We start from the raw sequence: 22,795 nt of genomic DNA on the forward strand, positions 1-22,795 counted from the left end.
CCGTCTTAGCTACTTCACAGCCCCAGAACCTTGTGTGGTTTTGACTCAGGAAGCATTTAATTACACATAATTTGTTATACTCATTTAGAGAAAATGATCCTCTATGAAAATATAACTATATAAACAATACACATTTTAATAGCTATTTATAAATATTTATTAAACATTTTTAACTTAATGCTTTAAGAAGTATCAAAACTTGTGAACATCCAACCAGTCTAAAATGAAAAGGGCTGATAAGTGTTATGAATGGTGAACAACTAAAACTCTCATATATTGCTGGTAGGAGTGTAAACTGGCAGAATTTACTAAAGCAAAACAGAAATATACCCGTGACTCAGCAATTCCACTCCTGAATATATTCCCAACAGAAAAGAATGTTCTCAGCAGCATTATGTTTACCAGCCCCAAACTGGAAAAAATTCAAATGTCCATTAACATTAGAATGGATGAAGAAATTCTGGTATATTCATACAAATGCAAGAGCAATGAAAATGAACTCCTGCTACACATAAGAACAAAGATATTACTTTATAAAGTTCAAAAATAATCTGCGATGATGGGGTGAAAACAGTGGGGACCTCTGGAGGTGGTGAGGGTCATGGGTATCAACTGGGAACAGACACCTATAGGAAGCCTGTGGCAATGGAAGTGTTCTCTAACTTCAGCTGGGTAGTAGTTACACAGGTGAACACTGTAGAAGTTTACCCAGCTGTGCACTTAAGATTTGTGCACCTGTATTACAATGAAGTGAAGGAAAATTGCAATAAAAGAAAACTTGTGAACAACTGTTAGGGCTATGCCAACAGCATGTACAGCCACAAGACAAAAAGTAAACTGATAAAAGTATCTTTGTCCTTTCCCTATAACGTGGAAAAGATATTTTTAAAAAAAAAAAAAAGATTACTTTAAATGCACAAATGGTATTCCTTTTATTATAATGGTTTAAACTTGGCTGAAAGTTCAAAATACTATTTCCAGATAACTTTCCACTGTTACATAAACTAGGCAACCTTGTTTTGTTTATGTTATACGTATCAGTTACTTATCAGCACAGAATTTTAACCACTCTGCTAAATTTTGAGAAAACAGCTAAACTCAATATAAAATCTGGCCTACAGAATTATAGTGGCTATTTGTTACTAAAAATATTCCAAAATAAATTTACTTATTTCCCTATGTTCCATATTCTTTAACTTAAAATCTGCTGCCACCGTTTAGTAAAAGTGGGACAAATAAAATTCTTTAAAATCTAGAAAACACAGTTCCTGTTAAGATTCTGCAAACAAAAAAATAAATAAATAATACAATTTGAGTACTCTAAAACAATATACTTTGTAGTCTAGATTGTGGTTTTGGTCAGTATGTCTGACACTATGAAGATTTACATCAGTTCAGGGAATGAGTTCTAATACTATTAATAAAGAAATAGTCAATATAACCAAATACCTGCCAGGATTCCCCATATGAGTGTTTCTAGGAAAGTATACAAATGAAAAGATAAACAGATTTTTAAAACCCTTAAGAGCAAGAAAGAACAAAAGTATCTAAAAATTATACATGACAGGCAGAACTTGGGTTACAGTATACCTAAGGCAAGAGTGAATGTAGCACCCTGAGACATAAAACATTTTCAAATTACAATCTTATATGTGGATATATAAAATAGGACATTTTGTATTGGTTATATGAACTGGATTATAACCTACAAATCTCAGTATTAACCAGAACTTCCTGACTGGCTGACAGAGCACATTAGTGAGGTAATACAGGTGGTATTTGAGATTTTGAAACCTTTTTCAAAGACTTTCTTCAGCTTTTGACTTTGATGCTGTCACCTTCTAGGCACCAGTCCAAGTGCTCATTAATCTGAGACTCCAAAACTTCATTCTGACAAACTGGGCAATTAACCATTTTGCTCTGGCTGGATGAACTGCTGGAATTCTGAGTTGTAGTTGTAGGATATGAACTGTACTTTGGATCATTACCACTGCTTTCTATTTGTTCTTTCTTGATAAAAAAATTGTCAAAAACAGTCTTATCTTCTAGCCGAGGTCGTTTATTTGGGAATGTATCTTCAGACCCACTCACATCCCAGGATGGCGTCACAGATGTTGATTCCATTACTTTTGAAGAATTTCTTAAGGATATCTTAGAAGATGAAACCCTTCTTTGAGAACTAGAAGATACTGAGTTTTTAGGGATGTTGCCAACTGTTTCACTTTTCCTTGGAGATCCATTCACACCTCTGAAAGCCTTTTGGTTGGCAACTGATACTCTAGGAAAGTAGTTGCTTAGAACATTTTGGTGAGTGTTATTAACAGCAGGGGAGACCAGATGAGAATTTTTACTTGAACCATTCTGTTCAAATTTCACCTTGATTTTAGAATTAGGTCTTACAGCATTTGCTGAATGGTTTTGATTTAAAAGATCTTGCGTTTTATTAATGGCATGTGAAGTGATCAATTTCCCAGGTGAAGGTAAATTGCTTGCTTCTCCTAGAACATATCCTTTCCCACTAAAAGGGATTACTAGCTGGGCCTCACCTCTGTTGGGTTTATCTGCAAAAAAAGCAAAGAAGATTTTTATGTAAGTGCCTCAACTCAAAAGAAATACAGTAACAAACATTAAACTAATGTACAGTTTTCTCAAAATGAAGAAATAATATTTTATTCTATCTTACATCCATATAATCCTATTAATGAGAGAAGGACAATCTTCAGAATTCAGAGTTCTGATATTGAGAGAATATAAACGATAAAAAAAAAAATTCTCTCATACTTAAATAAAAAATCTTATGCCAAAGACCAGTAACAAGGCAACATTTACCTTGAAAATGACTTAGTCCTTAATGTGTAATTCCAGGAGGGAAAATCTGCTGCCTCATTCTTATCTTTCCTTCTACTTATGAAAATGAAGATACGGTCTTTCCACATCACTTCATCTATAGCTCCTTCACTCAATAATTAAAGATTTGGGAAATATAGCCTACGTTCTTGGGTTCTACCACATCAAATCAACAACTTCCGAAGGGAAGAAGCATCTTCAGTAACTCTGAACTTCACAGGAAAAGGGTAAATCTTGAAGATGAAGTACTTGCAAATATATGTCATATCCTTTTCCCATTCTTTGAATGAACATACATACATCAATAGAAGTCACTTGGATAGAATCCAACTGATAGGAAGGGGTGTAGTTAGGACGTATATTCCGGGCATTGTTACTTGAATTATTGTTTTTATTTTGACAATCTTTTTGCCTTCTGTTTCCTAATAACTCAGTGAGTCAAGATAGGGAAAGGAACTTTACCTCAAATATTATCAGAGATTGAGTTTTGTTTCTTTGAATAAAAAGAAACTGAAAAAAGTTAAAATAAAAATAAAAATTGAAATATCAGTGGAAACTATTCCTACTTTTACTTACTTCTGTACAAAGTCTATTTTCCTACCATCATTTCATGGACGATGGGATTTTTTTCCTTAAGCCTACACTTGAAGACTTAGTCTACACCAGAAACAATCCTTAAGCTTATCTTAATACCAGTTCTCTGAAGGACAGTATTGTCTTTACATCGTAGCTATGGTCACGTAAAAGTCAGAAGGAATGCACACGAAGGTACCTTTATTCTCTGCGGCTGATACTGGTTGCTTTCCTAGTTTTGTCTTTCCTTTGCCTTTTTTTGAGTAATTCTCTGGTTCCTTGATTTTCATGTAAGTGCCTCCACAGGTTTTCTGGTGCTCAGCCCACCAATAGTCATGAGCAGAGGGTTCCCTGTTAGTAGCTCTTTTGACATAGCCGTAATAGGGCGGCCTGTGCTGGCACGGCCCATCGCAGCGCCACCAGTGTCGCCGATATTCATCCACCTCATCGTGAAAAGTATGGTAGACCTGAGGGGAGAGAGAATTTTTTGTATTCAATAAGCAAGTTAACAACTGCAAGAAAACGATGTACATAAGCAGTCTTTTTTTTTTTTTTTTTTTTTTTTTTTTAATTTTTGAAACTTTGTTTCCCAGAGCTTTCTGAAGAGTTCTATTTTGGGAAAGAAAGCAACTATATTTAATTTCTGTTCAAAAGTTGATTTTAATGGGAAATGGCAGCAGTTAATACTTCATAAACTGTGTAAAGATAAGACGCATGCGGGATCAGACGACAAAAAATCTTTTAAAAACAAAACCACAGAAAATCTTCATGAATGCTAACAGTTTCAGAAATCAAATTTGTAAATGATCAAAAATTAGGATAAAGATTTTATATAATACCGTACTAAAATAAGAATCATTCCCACTGCTAAATTGAAATTTTCCCTATAAGTAACAATAGGAAAAGGGTTCTATAGGACTAAACTACTCCCTATAAATGCCTGACCCTAACAACACAAGTATCTTACCCAGAGAAGCTTCTGCTAAGCTCACTCTCCACATTCTCAAAGTTCTTTGCTTATGTCTCTGTAATAAGCCTTATGGGGTACCATTCTATCTGTTTATAAATATTTCTCTTACCAGACTGAAAAGTTCTCCAGGATCTGAATGTTTTAATTTTTTGTGTCCCTAATGGCTAATATAGTGCTTTTTGTACCAGGAAGGTGCTCAGTCAGAAAAGCAGCATTCATTGAATCAAATAAAATTCTCTGAAGTGTGCTTTTCAGGCCTTAAGTAGGATGCCTTCTTTTTTCACCCTCTAGACAAAAATCCTATTTAGAATCCAAGCAGAAAACAGGTAAGGGAAAAGATCTGACTGAAAAGGGGGTCAGCCCTCCCAGCACGGTAGCACAGAGGACTACAGAGCACCATTTGAAATGACTCCTAAATGACTATGGGTACTTTATTCTTCTGCCTTCTCAGTGGAACTCTGTGTAAGAGTAAGAAGCATCTGTATATAAGATTTTGGTTTTTTACCAAAGACATTTAGCTTTCTAATAAATTCTCCTTGTGGGAAAGAATGTTAAGCTTTCTATAACTCTATAGTTTTAAACTCACTATTGCTCCATCCTAAGCAAAAAATTTCTACTACTCAAGCATGCAAAGAATGCACATTATATTAAATGCAGAAGGGACTGAAGGACATAGGTTTTAAGGCAAAGAAGCATGGGAAACCCCGCACTCTATTATGTTCAGAACTCTTGACTTAATTCATTCCCAAAAAAGACAGGGAAATGGATCTGTTTTGTTTGTTTGTCTTGTGACATGGACTAGCTCTGTTTGCCCAGGCTGGAGTGAGGTGGCATGATCTTGGCTCACTGCAACCTCCGCCTCCCAGGCTCAAGTGATCCTTCTATCTCTGTCTCCCGAGTAGCCGCGACTACAGGCATGAGCTACCACGCCTGGCTAATTTTTTTATTTTTTTGTGGAAACAAGTCTCACTATATTGCCCAGGCTGATCTCAAACTCCTGGGCTCAAGTGATCCTCCCACTTCGGCCTCCCAAAGTGCTGGGATTACAGGTGTGAGCCACCACACCCAGCCTGGATCTGTTTTGCTTCCAATTCCTGTAACTCCTAAAGCATGGGAATGTGACTTTTAACAATGTAGTCACTAAAATAAAATTACTCTACAATGTAGGCATCCTGTGGAGTTCCTTATAACAGGATGTAACCTGTAAAAGCAAGGAGTGTTCACTCCTTAAAACGTCTCCTAAATAAAAACACACAGATATCTAAGATAAAAGAACAGATACTCTTCCAACTGAACAATGGGATGTATACAAGGGCTTTGCTTATAGTATAAGTTCTGGTTAAGAAACTAAATGTATTTTATACAAGCAACTCTATAATTCTCTTGCTAACCTGGATTTTATGTCTGATTTTTTAAAAACTGCAAGACACTTTCCTAATGTTGAAGTAACTAAGAATTAAATGAGGTCTTTAGAAAATTAAAACTGATAGCTAGAAAACAGTAATACATGGAGAGGCCAGGCATGGTACCTCATGTATATAATCCCACCACTTTGGGAGGCTGAGATGGGAGAATCATTTGAACCCATGAGTTCAAGATCAGCCTGGGCAACATGGTGAGACCCTGTCTCTAAAAAAAAAAAAATTTTTTTTTAAATTAGCTTGACATTGTGGCACACATCTGTAGCCCCAGCTACTCAGGAGGCTGAGGTGGGAGGATCCCTTAAGCCCAGGAGGTTGAGTCTGCAGTGGGCTATGAATGCCCCACTGCATCCAGCCTAGGCAACAGAGCAAGACCCTATCTTAAAAATAAATAAATAAACAAACAAAACATGGCGGTTGAGCACTGTTCATTTTCTATCACACTGGATTTTGTTGCCTTTTAAAGGAAGGAAATACCCAAACATAAGAAAGAATTTAATCTATCCTATTAATATTCAATTCAGTATTTGTCAAGTCCATGTAAGGACAGTACCTTATACACCTTATACAGATGTATTATAAAGATGGGCAAGACCTACCCTGTGTTCAAAAGTATGAAAGTAGCATAAAAAATTGTAATAGCTTAAATATCTGTTGAGGATTCAAAAGAGGGAGAAATGAGATGCCACTGGAATGATGAAAAGCATTCGGACAAAAAACAGAGCAGGGGCACGCCTTAGGGAAGCTGCGCAGGGAGGTCAAAAGTGCAGTTAAAGAAAGAGGACACAGGCAGCAGAGTTGGAGGCAGTAAAAAAGGAACAAGGTTATTTAATAAAACGAATACAATTAAACTAATATTTAATTAGTGTCAGATTGGCTAAAATGTTTAGACGTGCTTTCTCCTTTAATCCTTTCTCCTCACAAGGATCCAACAGGCAGGTATTGTTATTACTCTCATTTGCCATGGGTATAAAATGAGGCATAGAAAAGTTAGTAATTGGAGGAGCCAGGATTTGAATCCAAGCAGCCTGACGCCTCCAGCTTTTTGAACCTTAGGCTTTGCCATCTCCTACAATGCCATACAGAGATATGAATCGAAGAATTCTGATGAGGGAATAACATCTGCGATGGTAGCAGGATATAGGATGGACTAAAGAAGACAATAATAAGGAAACAAAGTTAAGAGATCATTATGATTCCAGAAGAGAGGTACTGCAGGCCTGAGTTACCGACGTGTAAAATGTTGACCCCGTAGAGGTCAGAGGCCTCGGGGATATCACTGGCTCTGCTGCCATTCTACCATGTGGTCCCAGACAAGCCAATTCGCTTCTCTAGGCCTCTCGTTCGCTGTGGAAAATCCTCAAAGATATTCGTTTCTACCTAGTTCTCTACTTCCAATTAAATCTCAGGAGTTACTGAATAAACTACTAAATATCATAAATATATATGGCTTTCTGTACCGTTATATTGGCTCCAGTCAGGCTGTTGATGCGATGCATATGTTTACAAAATTCTGGACCATGCCCTTCTCGGTCTTTGTCATTATTAGTGACAAATAAATAGGCATGTATCATCTCATGCAGGAGGGTCTGGAACATAAAATAATCAAATTATTTTAAGAGTTTGTATGACACTTCGGAAAATATACATTTTCTTATTCTATCTGGAGTCTTTTCTGTATCACAGGCTTCCTTCAGAACTGATAAAACTCATTCTAGGCCGGGTGCAGTGGCTCACACCTGTAATCCCAACACTTTGGGAGGCAAAGGTGGGAGGATCGCTGGATCCCAGTGGTTCGAGACCAGCCTGGGCAACATGGCGAAACCCTGGCTCTACAAAAAAAATACAAAAATTAGTCAGGTGTGGTGGCGCGTGCCTGTAGTCCCCGCTACACTCAGGAGGCTGAGGTGGGAAGATCCTCTGAGCCTGGGGAGGTTGAGGCTGCAGTGAGCTGTGACTGTGCCACTACACTCCAGCCAGGGTGACAGAATGAGACACTGTCTCACAAAAACAAAACAACAACAACAAAAAACCCACCTCATTCTATAAAAATTATATAAGCACACATTCACAAAACATCACATACGAGTTGGGGATCCCAACTCTGAAAATCCAAAATGCTCCAAAATCAGAAACTTTTGAGCACCAACATGACACTCAAAAGGAAATGCTCATTGGAGCATTGCAGATTTTCAGATTTGGGATGCTCCACCTGTAAGAATAACACAAATATTCCAAAATCCAAAATAAATATGAAATCCAAGACACTTCTAGTCCCAAGCATTTTGGAGAAGGGGTACTCAAATTTGTGTAATATCTGAAGCTCTGAAAATCACAGGTTAAGAACTCCCTGTTCTAGGGAGACCTTTTTAACTATAAATCAAAATCCAGAAAAATCAATGAATTCAACTACCTAAAAACTTTAAAATTCTTTTTTTTTTTTGAACAGGGTCTTACTCTGTCACCCAGGCTAGAGTGCAGTGGCTCAATCTCTGCTCACTGCAACTTCTGCCTCCCAGGTCCAAGTGATTCTCGTGCCTCAGGCTCCTGAGTAGCTGGCACTACAGGCGTCCCCCACCATGCCTGGCTAATTTTTGTATTTTAGCAGAGACAGGGTTTGGCCATGTTGGCCAAGCTGGTCTTAAACTCCTGACCTCAAGCAATCTGCCCGCCTCAGCCTCCCAAAGTGCTGGGATTATAGGGGGCAGCCACTGCACCCAGACAAAACTTTAAAATTCTATAGGAAAAAAACACCAAGTAAAAAGATAAACTCAGAAAAATATATGTATAACTCTTACCACAGGCTATTCCTAATAGACAAGGAACTCCTAATGTCAACAGGAAAATGACAACCCAATTTCAAAATGGGCAAAGACCATGGAGCTCACAGAAGTAGCATAAATGACCCAGACACAAACGAAAAAATGCCCAGCTTCTGGCTCACGAGGTCAGGAGATTGAAACCGTCCTGCTCAACATGGTGAAACCCTGTCTCTACTAAAATACAAAAAAAAAATACAAAAAAAAATTAGCCGGGCGTACTTGCGCCAGCCTGTAGTCTGAGCTGCTCGGGAGGCTGAGGCAGGGGAATCGCTTAAACCCGGGAGGCGGAGGTTGCAGTGAGCCGAGATCGCACCACTGCACTCCAGCCTGGGTGACAGTGAGACTCCGTCTCCAATAAAAAAAAAAAAAGAAAAAGAAAAGAAAAGAAAAAATGCCCAACTTTATTTATAAAAAGAGAAATGCGAATTAAACTACACTAGGATGGTCAGGCGTAGTGGCTCATGCCTATAATCCCAGCACTTTGGGAGGCTGAGGTGGGAGGATTGCTTGAGGCCAAGAGTTCAAAACCAGCCTGGTCAACATAGTGAGACCTTGTCTCTACAAAAAAATTATAGTGAGACCTTGTCTCTACAAAAAAATTAAAATAAAACAATTAGCTGTGCACCTGTAGTTCTAGCTACTCAGGAGGCTGAGATGGGGGGATCGCTTGAGGCCAGGAATTCAAGGTTGCAGTGACGTATGATTACCTCCAGCCTAGACAACCCAGCAAGACCCTGTCTCAAAAAACAAAAAAACCCCCCAAAACCCAACACTACACTAGGATGTTATTTATTGCTTATCAAGATTGGTAAAACTCCTAAAGTTTGACACCATTAGTAAAGCCAAGGGAAAATAAACATTCCTATATATTGCTGGTGGGAGTGCAATTCTCCTATGGAAAATTTGGTAGCATCTAACAAAATTACAAATGCATTTGTTTTCTCAGAGAGCAATACCTAGACTAGCATGCACGGTCATACGTACAAGGTGTATTCACTGTGACACTGCTTATAATAGCGAAAGATTAGAAATAACTCCAGTGTTTTGTACATCCATATAATGGAATTCTATGCAGCCATAAAAAAGAATGAGAAGGATCTATGTGAAATGGTTTGGAGAAAGTTATAGAGTGTATTAATTAAATTAATTAAAAAGACAGGGGGCCGGGCACGGTGGCTCACGCCTGCAATCCCAGCACTTTGGGAGGCCAAGGCAGGTGGATCACCTGAGGTCAGGAGTTCAAGACCAGCCTGGTCAACATGGTAAAACCCCATCTCTACTAAATACACAAAAATTATCCAGGCATGGTGACAGGTGCCTGTAATCCCAGCTACTTGGGAGGCTGAGGCAGAGGCAGGAGAATCGCCTGAACCTGGAAGGCAGAGGTTGTGGTGAGCCGAGATCACGACACTGCATTCCAGTCTGTAAGAGTAAGTAAGAGTGAAACTTCGGCTCAAAAAAGTAAAAAAAAGAAAAAAAAGAAAAAAAGAAAAAGACAAAGTACAGAAGACTGTACATAGTATTTTGTGTAAGAAAAATTTCGTGTGGTGGTGAGGAGGAATAAAAATGGATAGAAATATTTGCAAAACAGAAAAATGAAAGAGTAAAAAGAAACTAACGGTTCCTACAGCAAGTAAGGAGTTCGAGATAGAGGAGGACATTGAACAAGACATCTCTGTATATAGCTTCCTACAGTTTTTGGGTTTTGATTCAGAAATCATGAAAACTTTAAAACAAGCACTAAAACCTACTGCTCATTCCACACCAAAGATGCACAAGTTTCTGTGCAAAATTAACAAAAGCATTTAAGGTTGCTGGGGTTTTTGCTCTAAAAAATACAAATAATTTTTTTAAGCAAAAATCATAAAGATCTTCAAAGACATACCTTTTTCATGATCCTCCATAACTTTTTAAAAAAAAATTTCCATCAGAAGAACTAGATTGTCATTAATGAATTTTAGTCTTACAAAATTATGCTGAACAGAAAAATGAGAGAATCAAACATTTTAACTTGGTCATTCATATATCCCTCTAAAAATTATCAACTGTTTAATCTCTTAAAAGGAACTTTACTTATTCATCTTATTACTTCTCAGAGACAGGGTCTCACTTTTTCACACAGACTGGAGTGCAGTGGCATGGTTATATTTCACTGCAGCCTCAAATTCCTGGCATCAAGTGATCCTTCTGTCTCAGCCTCCTGAGTAGCTGGGATTACAGGCGCATGCCACCACACCCGGCTAATTTTTTTCAAGATGGTGACAAGGTCTCACCATCTTGCCCAGACAGGTTTCCAACTCCTGGGCTCAAGCAATCCATCTGTCTTGGCCTGGGATTACACGCATGAGCCACTGTGCCCAGCCAGAACTTTATTTTTCAAGTAAATGCCACTCAACGAAGAAGATTTAAATTCAAGAAAGGTACTGCAAAAGTTTCTCAACATTCTAAATTAGAGTAATGATAAAGAACTATTCTCACAAAGGAGAAACAAATTTAGGTTCCTGATTTTGGGTTCAATTTAACTAAACATTAAAAACATCTTGAAAATGGTACTGAACTTTTTTTTGTATCTATCATTTTCCACATTTAGTTTTAATTCAAGGATCTATACAACACAGTCCCAAAATACCTCTGTTTTCCACGACTGTTCTATCCGATCAAAATGAACCACCTCTAGTCCTAAATATGCCCCCAGTTGTCTGAACTCATTTTTGTTCACATTATTCCCACTCTTTCTGCCAAGAGTAGCCTCCTGTCCTATCTCTGCTTGTCAAAGTACAATTCGTCCTCTAATGCTCACCTCTCCACGTTTTAATCAGCAGGAGTGACGAGCTGAATGGTAAAGGGGACAGAACAAGAGCCTTGGAGTCAGGGATACTGGAACCTAAACCCACGATCACATGCATGAGACCTGGGACAGGTTCCAAGTGGCTCCTCATCCCTAAAATGGGGTATCCTCATTTTGCATGGCTGTGGTAAACGCTACGTTCAGGTCAAAGTCTGACACACAATAAGCGCTCAATAGCGAGCAGTAGGAGTGGTGATGGCAGTAATAAAATGTACAGTTATAAAGCGTTTCTTGACCTCCTCAACCAGATAAAGTCTGTTCCTTTTCTGAACTCCCTTCACTATGACTTAGTTAACTACAGTTGTGCCTCACTTGACAGGGATATGTTCTGAAAAATCCATTGTTAGGAGATTTTGTCATTGTGCAAACATCTTAAGGGTGCACTTACACAAACCTAGATGGTATAGCCTATAAACACCTAGGCTATAGAGTACAGCCTGCTGCTCCTAGGAAACAAACCTGTACAGGATGTTACTGTACTGAATGCTGTAGGCAAGTGCAACACAATGGTAAGTATTTGTGCAACTAAATATAAAGAAGATAAACGGTACAATAAAAATATGGTCTTGGCCGGGCGCAGTGGCTCATGCCTGTAATCCCAGCACTTTGGGAGGCCGAGGCGGACGGATCATAAGGTCAGGAGATCGAGACCATCCTGGTTAACATGGTGAAACCCCGTCTCTACTAAAAAAAATACAAAAAATTAGCCGAGCGTGGTGGCAGGCGCCTGTAGTCCCAGCTACTCGGGAGGCTGAGGCAGGAGAATGGCATGAACCCGGGAGGCAGAGCTTGCAGTGAGCCAAGATACGCCACTGCACTCCAGCCCGGGCAACAGAGGGAGATGCCGTCTCTAAAAAAAAAAAACAAACAAAACATATATATATATATATATATATATATGGTCTTGGCTGGGCACAGTGACTCACACCTGTAATCCCAGCACTTTGGGAGGCTGAGGCAGGAGGATCACCTGGGGTCAGGAGTTCAAGACCAGCCTGGCCAACATGGTGAAACCCCACCTCTACTAAAAATACAAAAAGTAGCCGGGTGTGGTGGCACACACCTGTAATCCCAGCTACTTGGGAGGCTGAGGTAGAAGGATCTCTTGAACCAGGGAGGCAGAGGCTGCAGGGAGCCGAGATCATGTCATTGCACTCCAGCCTGGGCAACAAGACCAAAACTCCATCTCAAAAAACAAAAATAAAAAGAAATAAATAAATAAATATATGGTCTTATAATCTTATGGGACCACTGTTATACATGGGGTCCATCATTGACTAAAATGTCATTTTGTAACTTTCTGCCAATAGGAAACGCTCACTTGATACCATTATACATTCCCCATTCTCTTCCCACCCACTACTTAAAACCATTTTTTTTCATGTGTTTATGTAATCATTTACCCAATACATATTCATTAAGCAACTCTTCCAGTTAGGGCTCCTTGTAAGCCTGATTTGGTTAATTATGCTGTTCAACTTTTTAAAACGTGTATTACTTTTTTCTGCTTATTCATTGGGTTACTAAGAAGGTTGTGTTAACATTCTGCAAGTATGAGGCTGGGCATCGTGGCTCACACCTGAATCCCACCACTTTGGGAGGCTGAGGCAGGAGGATTGCTTGGGCCTGGGAGGTTGAGGCTGTAGTGAGACAGGGTCTTGCTCTGTCACCTAGACTGTACTGCCGTGGTGTGATCTCAGCTCACTGTAACCTCCGCCTCCCAGGTTCAAGCGACTCTTGTGCGTCAGCCTCCTGAGTAGCTGGGACTACAGGTGTGTGTCACCACACCCAGCTAATTTTTTGTATTTTTAGTAGAGATAGGGTTTCACCATGTTGGTCAGGCTGGTCTCAAACTCCTGGCCTCAAGTGATCCACCTGTCTCAGCTTCCCAAAGTGCTGGGATTACAAGCATGAGCCACTGCGCCCAGCCTGATTGTAGATTCTTTTTGCTTCTGCTAACTTATGCCTCATAAAATTTAAAGCTACGTTATTACTTTTAGGGACATTATGTATTGCTGTTTAATAGATTGTTTTATTATTATAAAATATCCCACTTTTCCTCTAGTAAAACTTCTTCCCTTGAAGTCTTCAGTCTGATACTAATACTGGTTGAACATCCCTAATTTGACAATCCAACATCTGAAATGCTCCAAAATCCAAAACTTTTTGAGCACTTACAAGATGCTTAAAGCCTATGTTCTAAGGAAATGCACACTAAAGCCATTTCAGATTTGGGACTTTTGGATTAGGAAAGCTCAACCAGTAAGTATAGTGCAAATATTCCAAATTAAAAAAAAAAAATCTGAAATCTGAAACACTTCTGGTCCCAAACACTTTGGATAATGAGTACTCAACCTTATAGCCACAATAGCTTTCTGCTGATAAGTGTTTGGATGATTACTTTTCCTCATCCTTTTAATATAAGTGTGTCTTTACTGTAAGCATGCCATTCCATGTATTTAATGGAGTGTTTAGTCCACTGACATTTAATTATTGATACTTTGTTTACACCTACCTTTCTCTTTGTATCATCTGAGCTTTGTTCTTTTTCATTCATCAAGTATTTCTACTGTACCATTTTACATTTAGTAGCTATTTTTTAAACAAATTGTGGTAAAAAAAAATTAACAAAATTCCCCATCGTACCCATTTTTATGTGTACAGTTCGGTGTTGAGTATATTCACATTGTCATGTAATCCACTGCCTTTTATTATCCTTAAAAACAGCATCTCTCATCTCCAAGCATGTTTTAATATGTTTCCCACCCCATGCTGAGAAACTACCACCCTGCTCTTTTGTACAGATTTTTTGTTTTTTTGGGTTTTTTTGAGACGGAATTTCGCTCTTATTGCCCAGGCTGGAGTGCAATCGCGCAGTCTCAGCTCACTGCAACCACCACCTCCTGGGTTCAAGAGATCCTCCTGCCTCAGCTCCCACTGCTCCATTCTGCTAGCAGAAGTACCAGCTCTAAATGTGAAGCGTGCACTCACACTGGTTTCTGCTGCCAGCTCGGCTAGGTGTCCTGAGCACACAGCAGTGTGGCAGCCCAACTGAGGAGAATGAAAATTTGTGTTTCTCAACAGGAAGATGTGGATCCTGTTTTCTCTGCTTCTAAATACATAACTTAAGCCAGTTACTTCACCTTTCTGAACCTTAATTTCTTTACTCATAAAAATGAAAATAGCAACACATGAACATAAACAGGGCTGTTGTACAATCAAAGCAGATAATATACCTAGAAGCCTTTTTTTTTTTTTTTTTTTTTTTTTAAGATGGAGTCTGGCTCTGTAGCCCAGGCTGGAGTGCAGTGGTGCAATCTCGGCTCACTGCAAGCTCCGCCTCCCAGGTTCACACCATTCTCCTGCCTCAGCCTCCCGAGTAGCTGAGACTACAGGCGCCCGCCACCACGCTCGGCTTTTTTTTTTTTTTTTTTTTTTTTTTTAGTAGAGACGGGGTTTCACCGTGTTGGTCAGGATGTTCTCGATCTTCCGACCTCGTGATCCACCCGCATCGGCCTCCCAAAGTGCTGGGATTACAAGCGTGAGCCACCGCACCCGGCCTCTAGAAGCCTTTTTTTTCCCACTATGAAGCACTATAAAAAACATAAGGTGTTCATTATTATTTGCCCCATAATTCAAGTTTGCACTGAGGGCAAAGAGACTTTTTAAAAGATACATACAGGTGAATTCACAGCAGTCTAAATCAATGACAAGCATTTGTAAATTACTGAGCTAGGAAGCAAGTTTACATGAAAAATACCTCTACAAGATCCTTTCTTGGTCTCAACTTTAAAAGGGGTTCGCTGAGACGGATGGAACACATTCCACCCTTCCCTTCATAGCTGCATATCCCAGCACACCTAGAAAACAATCACCATAAAAATGTGTTACATTGACCAAATACGCCCAAGTCCTTACACATTCTTGGGCAGTGCACACTAAGAGAACTCATTTGGCAGATGGCTTTCTTGAGAGTATACCCCCTTGGTTAGCAGATACTTGCATTTCACCCAATTAATTAGTTACAGCCCCCGGGGGCGCCTCCCGCGATGGCTCCCCGGCCAGGCGAGGAAGGAAAGCAGCGCCCTCTCACCACCCTGCTTGAGAAGGTGGAAGGCTGCAGGCACCTGATAGAGACGCCAGGACAGTACCTGGTGTACAACGGGGACCTAGTGGAATACGATGCGGACCACATGGCCCAACTGCAGCTTCCCTTGCCCTAGCTAGGCTGCAACAGCTCGAAGGCAATCCCATTCTGCTACTCCCAGTCTCCTTACGACAAATCACAGTTTGGTGTTATTAACAAGCAGGTATCTCCAATAGTGTATCTCCAAAATGATAACAGACGCCTGTATAAAGGAGATTGGTACTTTAAACACAATTTAATATGATATCTTAATTTGTTTGTAGGTTGTTTTCTGTCAACTCAAAAACAAGCATGCTGGTGGTATACAACTGTATCTTAAACTTCACCCTATTCACGTGCAGGAGTAGATTATTATTTCAAATAAGGATTTCTCAAATTTAGCATGTAGAAAAAGAATCGTTTTAAAAGCATCACTGAAGATCCCCACTGCAACACACGAGCTCACTAAAGTGGGTTCCTAACGGGAAAGAGAGGAGGGGAACGCACATCCTTTGGAGGTTACTCTGCGTCCTCAGCACTTTCTTAGGGGCAGATTTGGTTGCTTTTCCCTTCAGGGTCCTACAGCACTATCATAAGGCAAATCAGGAACTTGTTATTTTCAAGTTTAGTGAGATTCAAACACAAATCTCTTTTCTCGTTATGGCCCTGAGTCCAACCGTGGCGGTGGGGTCTACACAGCTTTCTTATTTTTCGAGTGGGAGAAAAGGTAAGAAAAAGAGAAATACGCCAAGGCAGGAATTGCCAGGTCCAAAACCAGACTCCCCCCTCATTTAATGCCCCCTGGGACCGTCGGACCAGAGAAAGGAGAGAAGACCAGGATCGGGGGCTGCAGGAGAACTGCCAGTCCCGCCTCTTTCCCCAGCGGGGCTCGGAACTCACAGGGTCATTCGCACGCTCCACTTCACCTCGACGGCCTCCAGCTGGCCCCAGAAGAACTGGTCGTTAAACTGAACAAACAGGGCCTGCAAGTCCGGTGTGGGGTCCACCAACTCCCACGACGCGTCCACTAGCGACAGGGACTCCTGGGCCTGATCGCGCTCCGCCTCCTGCAAGTTCCACTCCTCCTGAAGCCGCAGGGCCAACATCAGGTCATCGTCCATCGTTGCCAGGATCACAGGCGGGATCCGCCGGTGTCAGGCTGGCTCCGAGTTAGGCTGCGACCCCAAGCCGCCTAGCGGAGGACCAGGACTAGCTCCTAGGAGATACCGGCTCTCGAGACGGCCAGTCAATCCCGCGAGAGTTCGCGGAAACTCGCTTAAGAAAGAGAACGTGAACGAGAACGGCGCTTACCCCAAACGCCGAAGCCAAGATTCTAGGGCTTTAAAACAAGCAGTCAGCACGACACCTCCTAGTGGGCGCAGAACCTGGGCTCACAGGGCACCGGCCCTACGAAGCTTTCAGGAAGCTAGTTCCAGCCTTTACTCTTTGCCGGTTATTTCAAACCTCAACGTCACGCTCGGTTCATGCGCAGTACCCAAATTGCTCTCGGCCTCTCCACTCACTTCCGCACTAGCTCCTCCGGCGCATGCGCCTTAACTGATGGCATTCCTGCGCAGGCGCAATGTCTGCGCCTGGCCCCTTGCGCAGGCGCAGTGTCTGACGCTCAGACCCGGCGCAGGCGCACTCGTCTTGTTCCAATTCCTGCTTCCTCAGCCCAGGAGCTCGGCGGGTCTTGGGTGGGTGTAGACAGCCGCGGCGGCTGCGGCGCCGATAGTGACAGTGATTGCGTGAGACCCGGACGGAAATGGCGATGGCGATGTCGGACAGTGGGGCGAGCCGCCTGCGTCGGCAGCTGGAGTCAGGGGGTTTTGAGGCGCGGCTGTACGTGAAGCAGCTCTCGCAGCAGTCGGATGGGGACCGGGACCTCCAGGAGCACCGGCAGCGCATCCAGGCGCTGGCGGAGGAGACGGCGCAGAACCTGAAGCGCAACGTCTACCAGAACTACCGGCAGTTCATAGAGACGGCCCGTGAGATCTCCTACCTGGAGAGCGAGATGTACCAGCTCAGCCACCTGCTGACGGAGCAGAAGAGCAGCCTGGAGAGCATCCCGCTTACGTTGCTGCCTGCCGCAGCTGCCGCCGGAGCCGCTGCCGCGTCTGGCGGGGAGGAGGGAGTCGGTGGGGCGGGGGGCCGAGACCACCTCCGAGGCCAGGCCGGTTTTTTCTCCACCCCCGGTGGCGCCTCCCGCGACGGCTCCGGTCCAGGCGAGGAAGGAAAGCAGCGCACTCTCACCACCCTGCTTGAGAAGGTGGAAGGCTGCAGGCATTTGCTGGAGACGCCGGGACAGTACCTGGTGTACAACGGGGACCTAGTGGAATACGATGCCGACCACATGGCCCAACTGCAGCGGGTGCACGGCTTTCTCATGAACGATTGTTTGTTGGTGGCTACCTGGCTGCCGCAGCGGCGGGGCATGTATCGCTACAACGCTCTCTATTCCCTAGATGGTTTGGCCGTAGTCAATGTCAAGGACAACCCGCCCATGAAGGACATGTTCAAGCTGCTTATGTTCCCCGAGAGCCGTATTTTCCAGGCCGAAAATGCTAAAATCAAACGAGAGTGGCTGGAAGTGCTGGAGGAGACCAAGAGAGCCCTCAGTGAGAAAAGGCGAAGGGAGCAGGAGGAGGCAGCGGCCCCTCGAGGGCCACCCCAAGTGACTTCCAAGGCCACTAACCCATTTGAGGATGACGAAGAAGAAGAGCCAGCTGTTCCTGAAGTAGAGGAAGAGAACGTGGACCTCTCCATGGAATGGATCCAGGAGTTACCTGAAGACCTGGATGTCTGCATTGCGCAGAGGGACTTTGAAGGAGCTGTTGACCTGCTGGATAAATTGAACCATTACCTGGAAGATAAGCCTAGCCCACCTCCTGTAAAAGAACTAAGGGCCAAAGTGGAGGAGCGAGTTCGACAGCTCACTGAGGTGCTGGTTTTCGAACTCTCCCCAGATCGTTCCCTGAGAGGTGGTCCCAAGGCTACTCGCAGAGCAGTTTCGCAACTGATCCGGCTGGGCCAGTGCACGAAGGCCTGTGAGCTATTTTTGAGAAACAGGGCAGCCGCTGTTCATACAGCAATTCGTCAGCTTCGCATTGAAGGCGCCACTTTACTCTATATTCATAAGCTGTGCCATGTCTTCTTTACCAGCCTTCTTGAGACTGCAAGAGAATTTGAGATTGATTTTGCAGGCACTGACAGCGGCTGCTACTCCGCCTTTGTGGTCTGGGCAAGATCAGCCATGGGCATGTTCGTGGATGCTTTCAGCAAGCAGGTGTTTGATAGTAAGGAGAGCCTCTCAACAGCAGCTGAGTGTGTAAAAGTGGCTAAGGAGCATTGCCAGCAACTGGGTGATATCGGACTGGACCTCACCTTCATCATCCATGCCCTTCTGGTGAAAGACATCCAAGGGGCCTTGCACAGTTACAAAGAAATCATCATTGAAGCCACTAAACATCGCAACTCTGAAGAGATGTGGAGAAGGATGAACTTGATGACGCCAGAAGCCCTGGGGAAGCTCAAAGAAGAGATGAAAAGCTGTGGGGTAAGTAACTTTGAGCAGTACACAGGGGATGACTGCTGGGTGAACCTAAGTTACACAGTGGTTGCTTTCACCAAACAGACCATGGGCTTCTTGGAAGAGGCTCTGAAGCTGTATTTCCCAGAGCTGCACATGGTACTTTTGGAGAGCCTGGTGGAAATCATTTTGGTTGCTGTTCAGCATGTGGATTATAGTCTTCGATGTGAGCAGGATCCAGAGAAGAAAGCTTTTATCAGACAGAATGCATCCTTTTTATATGAAACAGTCCTCCCTGTGGTGGAGAAAAGGTTTGAAGAAGGTGTGGGGAAACCTGCCAAGCAACTCCAAGATCTGAGGAATGCATCTAGACTTATTCGTGTGAATCCTGAAAGTACAACATCAGTGGTCTAATGCTTGGGTCTGTTTATATGTATGTATATATAGAGAGAGAGCGCTTATATATTATTTATATTTATATTAAGTTGTATTAGCATACTCTTTATAGTTTCAAACACAACTTGAAAATTAAAAGTGCCCTCTTAGAATACAAAAATCAAAAAGAGGAAAAGAAGTTAAATTAAGCCCAAATAACAAAAATACTGGAATTATTAAAACATATAGTATGCTAGCTATCCTTTTAAATTATGCTGATTCTCTTCTGAAATTATGGTCACACTATACACTATAGCATTTCAGTTTTATCCTTTGATAAAACACTTTTTGGTTTTTTTTTTTTTTTTTTTTTGAGACAGGGTCTCACCCTGTTGCCCAGGCTGGAGTACAGTGGCAACGTCACAACTAAATGCAGCCTTGACCTCCCAGGCCCAGGCAATCCTCTCACCTCAGCCTCCCATGTAGCTGGAACCACAGGCTGGCACCACCATACCCAGCTAATTTTTGTATTTTTTGTAGAGATGGGGTTTTACCATGTTGCCCAGGCTAGTGTTTTCTTTCTTCTTTTTTTTTTCCGCACAGTATATATTATACAGCAGAGTAATAATATCTATAAACATAGAGTTTATGTTGTGAAAATTTTCCCAGTTCACTAAAAGGTTTCCTAAAGGGTACAGTGCAGTATAAAACACCCTGCCTCATTTATTTCTCCTCAAAACGTTGGACTATTTGGGAAAAAGAAAAGCGTTGGGAAAATTGGTTTTAGGGTAAGTTTTAGTCAAAAGAGTTCTTTCTTGAAACTAGCTGGTGTGTGGATTCAGATACTCTGATCCTTACAGAATCCAAGAGGAAGCTTTCATAAAAACAATTCAGCAACTATTTCTAATATTATTTGAATGGCTAATTTTCAGTTGCTAATTAGCAGCTTTGTAATACTTGATTCAGGAGCGTTTACTTGGAAATCCTAAGGACTATAATAAAATTTTTCAACATATTTCTAAATTGCGTGAGTTTCCAACTGTAGCTTTTGCCTTTGTCACATTTTAAAAAATAATAATAGGCAGGACACATTGGGGACTCTGGCAGCAGTTGCCAGGTTTTAGCTGCCACTGCTTCAGTTTAAGATACAGCTGTCCCATCCTCCCCCATTCAGGGTAGGATATATAGTGGCCTAGATGTCATGCAAATGGAAAAAAAGTTTTAACTGAAATATTTATTTAGATTTCAGGGTCTAGATGGATGGGAAATTAGAAAAACATATGCAAATCTCAGTGTTCTCACTATGACTACTCTGAGCAGAGATTCGGTTTTGTTTCTTTTTGTACCAAAGTGAAAACAGGTGAGACAATGTGCCCAAAACAAAGGGAAGATGAGAACCTTCTGTGACTTCTAAAATGTTCCATGCTGCATTTTTCTTGTTTCATTTTTTTAAACATGAATATAATGCTTCAAATTGTTTAGTAAAACAAAATCAGAAATGTGAGCTTCCCAAGGTTTCTAAACTATCGCTTCTATTGTATGTTCTATAACATTCCTTATACTTTGAGAGAAACTATGCTTGCTGTGATCCATTTTGTCTCTAGCTTCTAGTTGTGATTCTTGTCCATAAGCACCAAATTTGATGCCCATGATTTCAAAAGGTCATTTCTTTTATCTAAATGAAAATGGTGGTACTAAGACTGTGAAAATTATGTGAAACCTAAAATAGTTGCCAAAATGGCTCAGGGTTGTAAAATTCATTGACTTAATTATTCATGTGCCAGATCAACCCCTTTATTTTCGCTTTAGCTATGCATATTTAAAATATTGGAAAGTATCAGATTTACAGATTTTCTTTTGACTACGTTTTTTCACATAACTTTAGGATTTTCGAAAGTTATAACCATAACTGGATATCTTAGCTGAGCAAAGGCAGTTATAATTTGTCTTTTTAAGATCACTGGAAATTGTTAAAATTTTGTGGTAATTATGATTATTCTGTGCCATTTACAGTTTCTAATACTATACTGTATGAAATATGTATAAATATATGATGCTGGGTCTGTGAAATGATACTTCTGAAATCAAAATTCCTCATAAGGCATGAAGTTGTAAAAACTTAAATGTGTATAGTTAGATATTTAAATGGTTGCTTCTTCATAGAATTGTCTGCTTTTTGAAACTGGAAGTACAGGATTTTCTTCAGGTAAAATCTGTGTGTTCCAATTACAGTTGTAGCTGAAGGAAGTATGCTTTTGGTAAGTCAATTAGTGTGGTAAGTTGACAAAAGACTCCCAGTGTTGTACCCAGACAGAACAATTATGTTACATTCCTCTAAGTGGAGTGGGCTTTGTTCTCTAATTATTTTGTTTTATTAAACTCAAAGACAAGTTCTAAAAATTGAATGCAATGAGAGATTGTCCAGAAATATAACATATACTAAAATATACCACTTAAGCATTGATTGACTCTTCTTGTTTACTTCAAGAATATAAAACTTGTCACTTGAGCTTGGAATCATGGGCTTGACTGAATTAATTACTCTTGGGAAAAAAGGCACCTTGTGGCATTAAGTCTCGTTTTGATTAAAGCCTCATTTCACATAATTGCTAAAAACTCACTTTTGTTTAATATACTACCTATAGTTTAATTATCAGCACTTGTATTTTGTAACTTGATATCTTACCTAGGATTGGGAATTTGGGACATGACATGTACTATAAAAGTCAGTCTATGTACATATTGCTTATTGATGTGCTGTGATATGAGGGAATCTGAAATGTTTCATAAAAATAAAGCTTAAACATTGTCTTACACTGGATAAAAGTGATATTACAATATTATATCTATTGCTCTTCTTTAGTATTCAATATTTTTATATTCTTGTTACTGAAATATTCTTTGAAGACCTTAGTTTTTTGTTTTATTTATGTGGGGAGGATAGTTAGGAAGCAGTTTGCTAAATTAAGTAAGTGTTCTGCTTACCATCAGAATTGTGAATAAATCAGATCTCAATTTTTTAAGATTTCCTTGAATGGAAAATTTCAGAGGTACAAAATGTGAATTTATTCTAAAAAAGTAGATTTTATGCCATCTGCACATTTCTAAATAAATAAAATAAAATGTAGGCCACAAGACCTAGGAACTAAATGACAAGGCTCAGCATTTTTTTTTTTTTTTTTTGAGACAGAGTCTTCCCATGTCGCCCAAGCTGGAGTGCAGTGGCACGATCTCTGCTCACTATGTCGGCCTCCGGGGTTCAAGCCATTCTCCTGTCTCAGCCT

At 41.1% G+C, this 22,795-nt stretch overlaps 2 protein-coding genes across 3 annotated transcripts; one reads left to right on the plus strand and one right to left on the minus strand.

The window, feature by feature from the left end:
- Positions 1–133: 133 nt before the first annotated feature.
- Positions 134–16,818, minus strand: SPRTN (SprT-like N-terminal domain). Of its 2 annotated transcripts, XM_005539777.5 has the most exons (5): positions 16,508–16,818; positions 15,242–15,341; positions 7,272–7,400; positions 3,620–3,887; positions 134–2,561 (listed from the first exon to the last, which is right to left on the minus strand). In XM_005539777.5, the coding sequence occupies exons 1-5, from the start codon at positions 16,726–16,728 to the stop codon at positions 1,813–1,815; spliced, it is 1,467 nt and encodes a 488-aa protein (XP_005539834.3). In that variant the 5' UTR covers positions 16,729–16,818; the 3' UTR covers positions 134–1,812. The 2 variants fall into 2 exon arrangements, with proteins under 2 accessions (XP_005539834.3, XP_045247735.2); XM_045391800.3 differs by lacking the exon at positions 7,272–7,400.
- A 441-nt stretch (positions 16,819–17,259) lies between these two features.
- EXOC8 (exocyst complex component 8) lies at positions 17,260–22,337 on the plus strand. Its single transcript, XM_005539779.4, has one exon. It carries the CDS (start codon positions 17,373–17,375, stop codon positions 19,548–19,550), a length of 2,178 nt encoding a protein of 725 aa, XP_005539836.1. The 5' UTR covers positions 17,260–17,372; the 3' UTR covers positions 19,551–22,337.
- Positions 22,338–22,795: the final 458 nt, after the last annotated feature.

Source organism: Macaca fascicularis, chromosome 1 (assembly GCF_037993035.2).
Source record: "Macaca fascicularis isolate 582-1 chromosome 1, T2T-MFA8v1.1".
In the NCBI taxonomy this organism is placed as follows: Eukaryota; Metazoa; Chordata; class Mammalia; order Primates; family Cercopithecidae; genus Macaca; species Macaca fascicularis.

Excerpts from the sequence above, each read along its gene's own strand:
- SPRTN (XM_005539777.5), bottom strand. The coding sequence starts at position 16,728 with ATGGACGATGACCTGATGTTGGCCCTGCGGCTTCAGGAGGAGTGGAAC. Across the intron at positions 15,342-16,507 it reads TGGAGCGTGCGAATGACCCT|GTGTGCTGGGATATGCAGCT; the intron begins GTGAGTTCCGAG and ends ATTGTTTTCTAG. Across the intron at positions 7,401-15,241 it reads CAAGAAAGGATCTTGTAGAG|ACCCTCCTGCATGAGATGAT; the intron begins GTATTTTTCATG and ends TTTATGTTCCAG.
- EXOC8 (XM_005539779.4), top strand. The coding sequence starts at position 17,373 with ATGGCGATGGCGATGTCGGACAGTGGGGCGAGCCGCCTGCGTCGGCAG.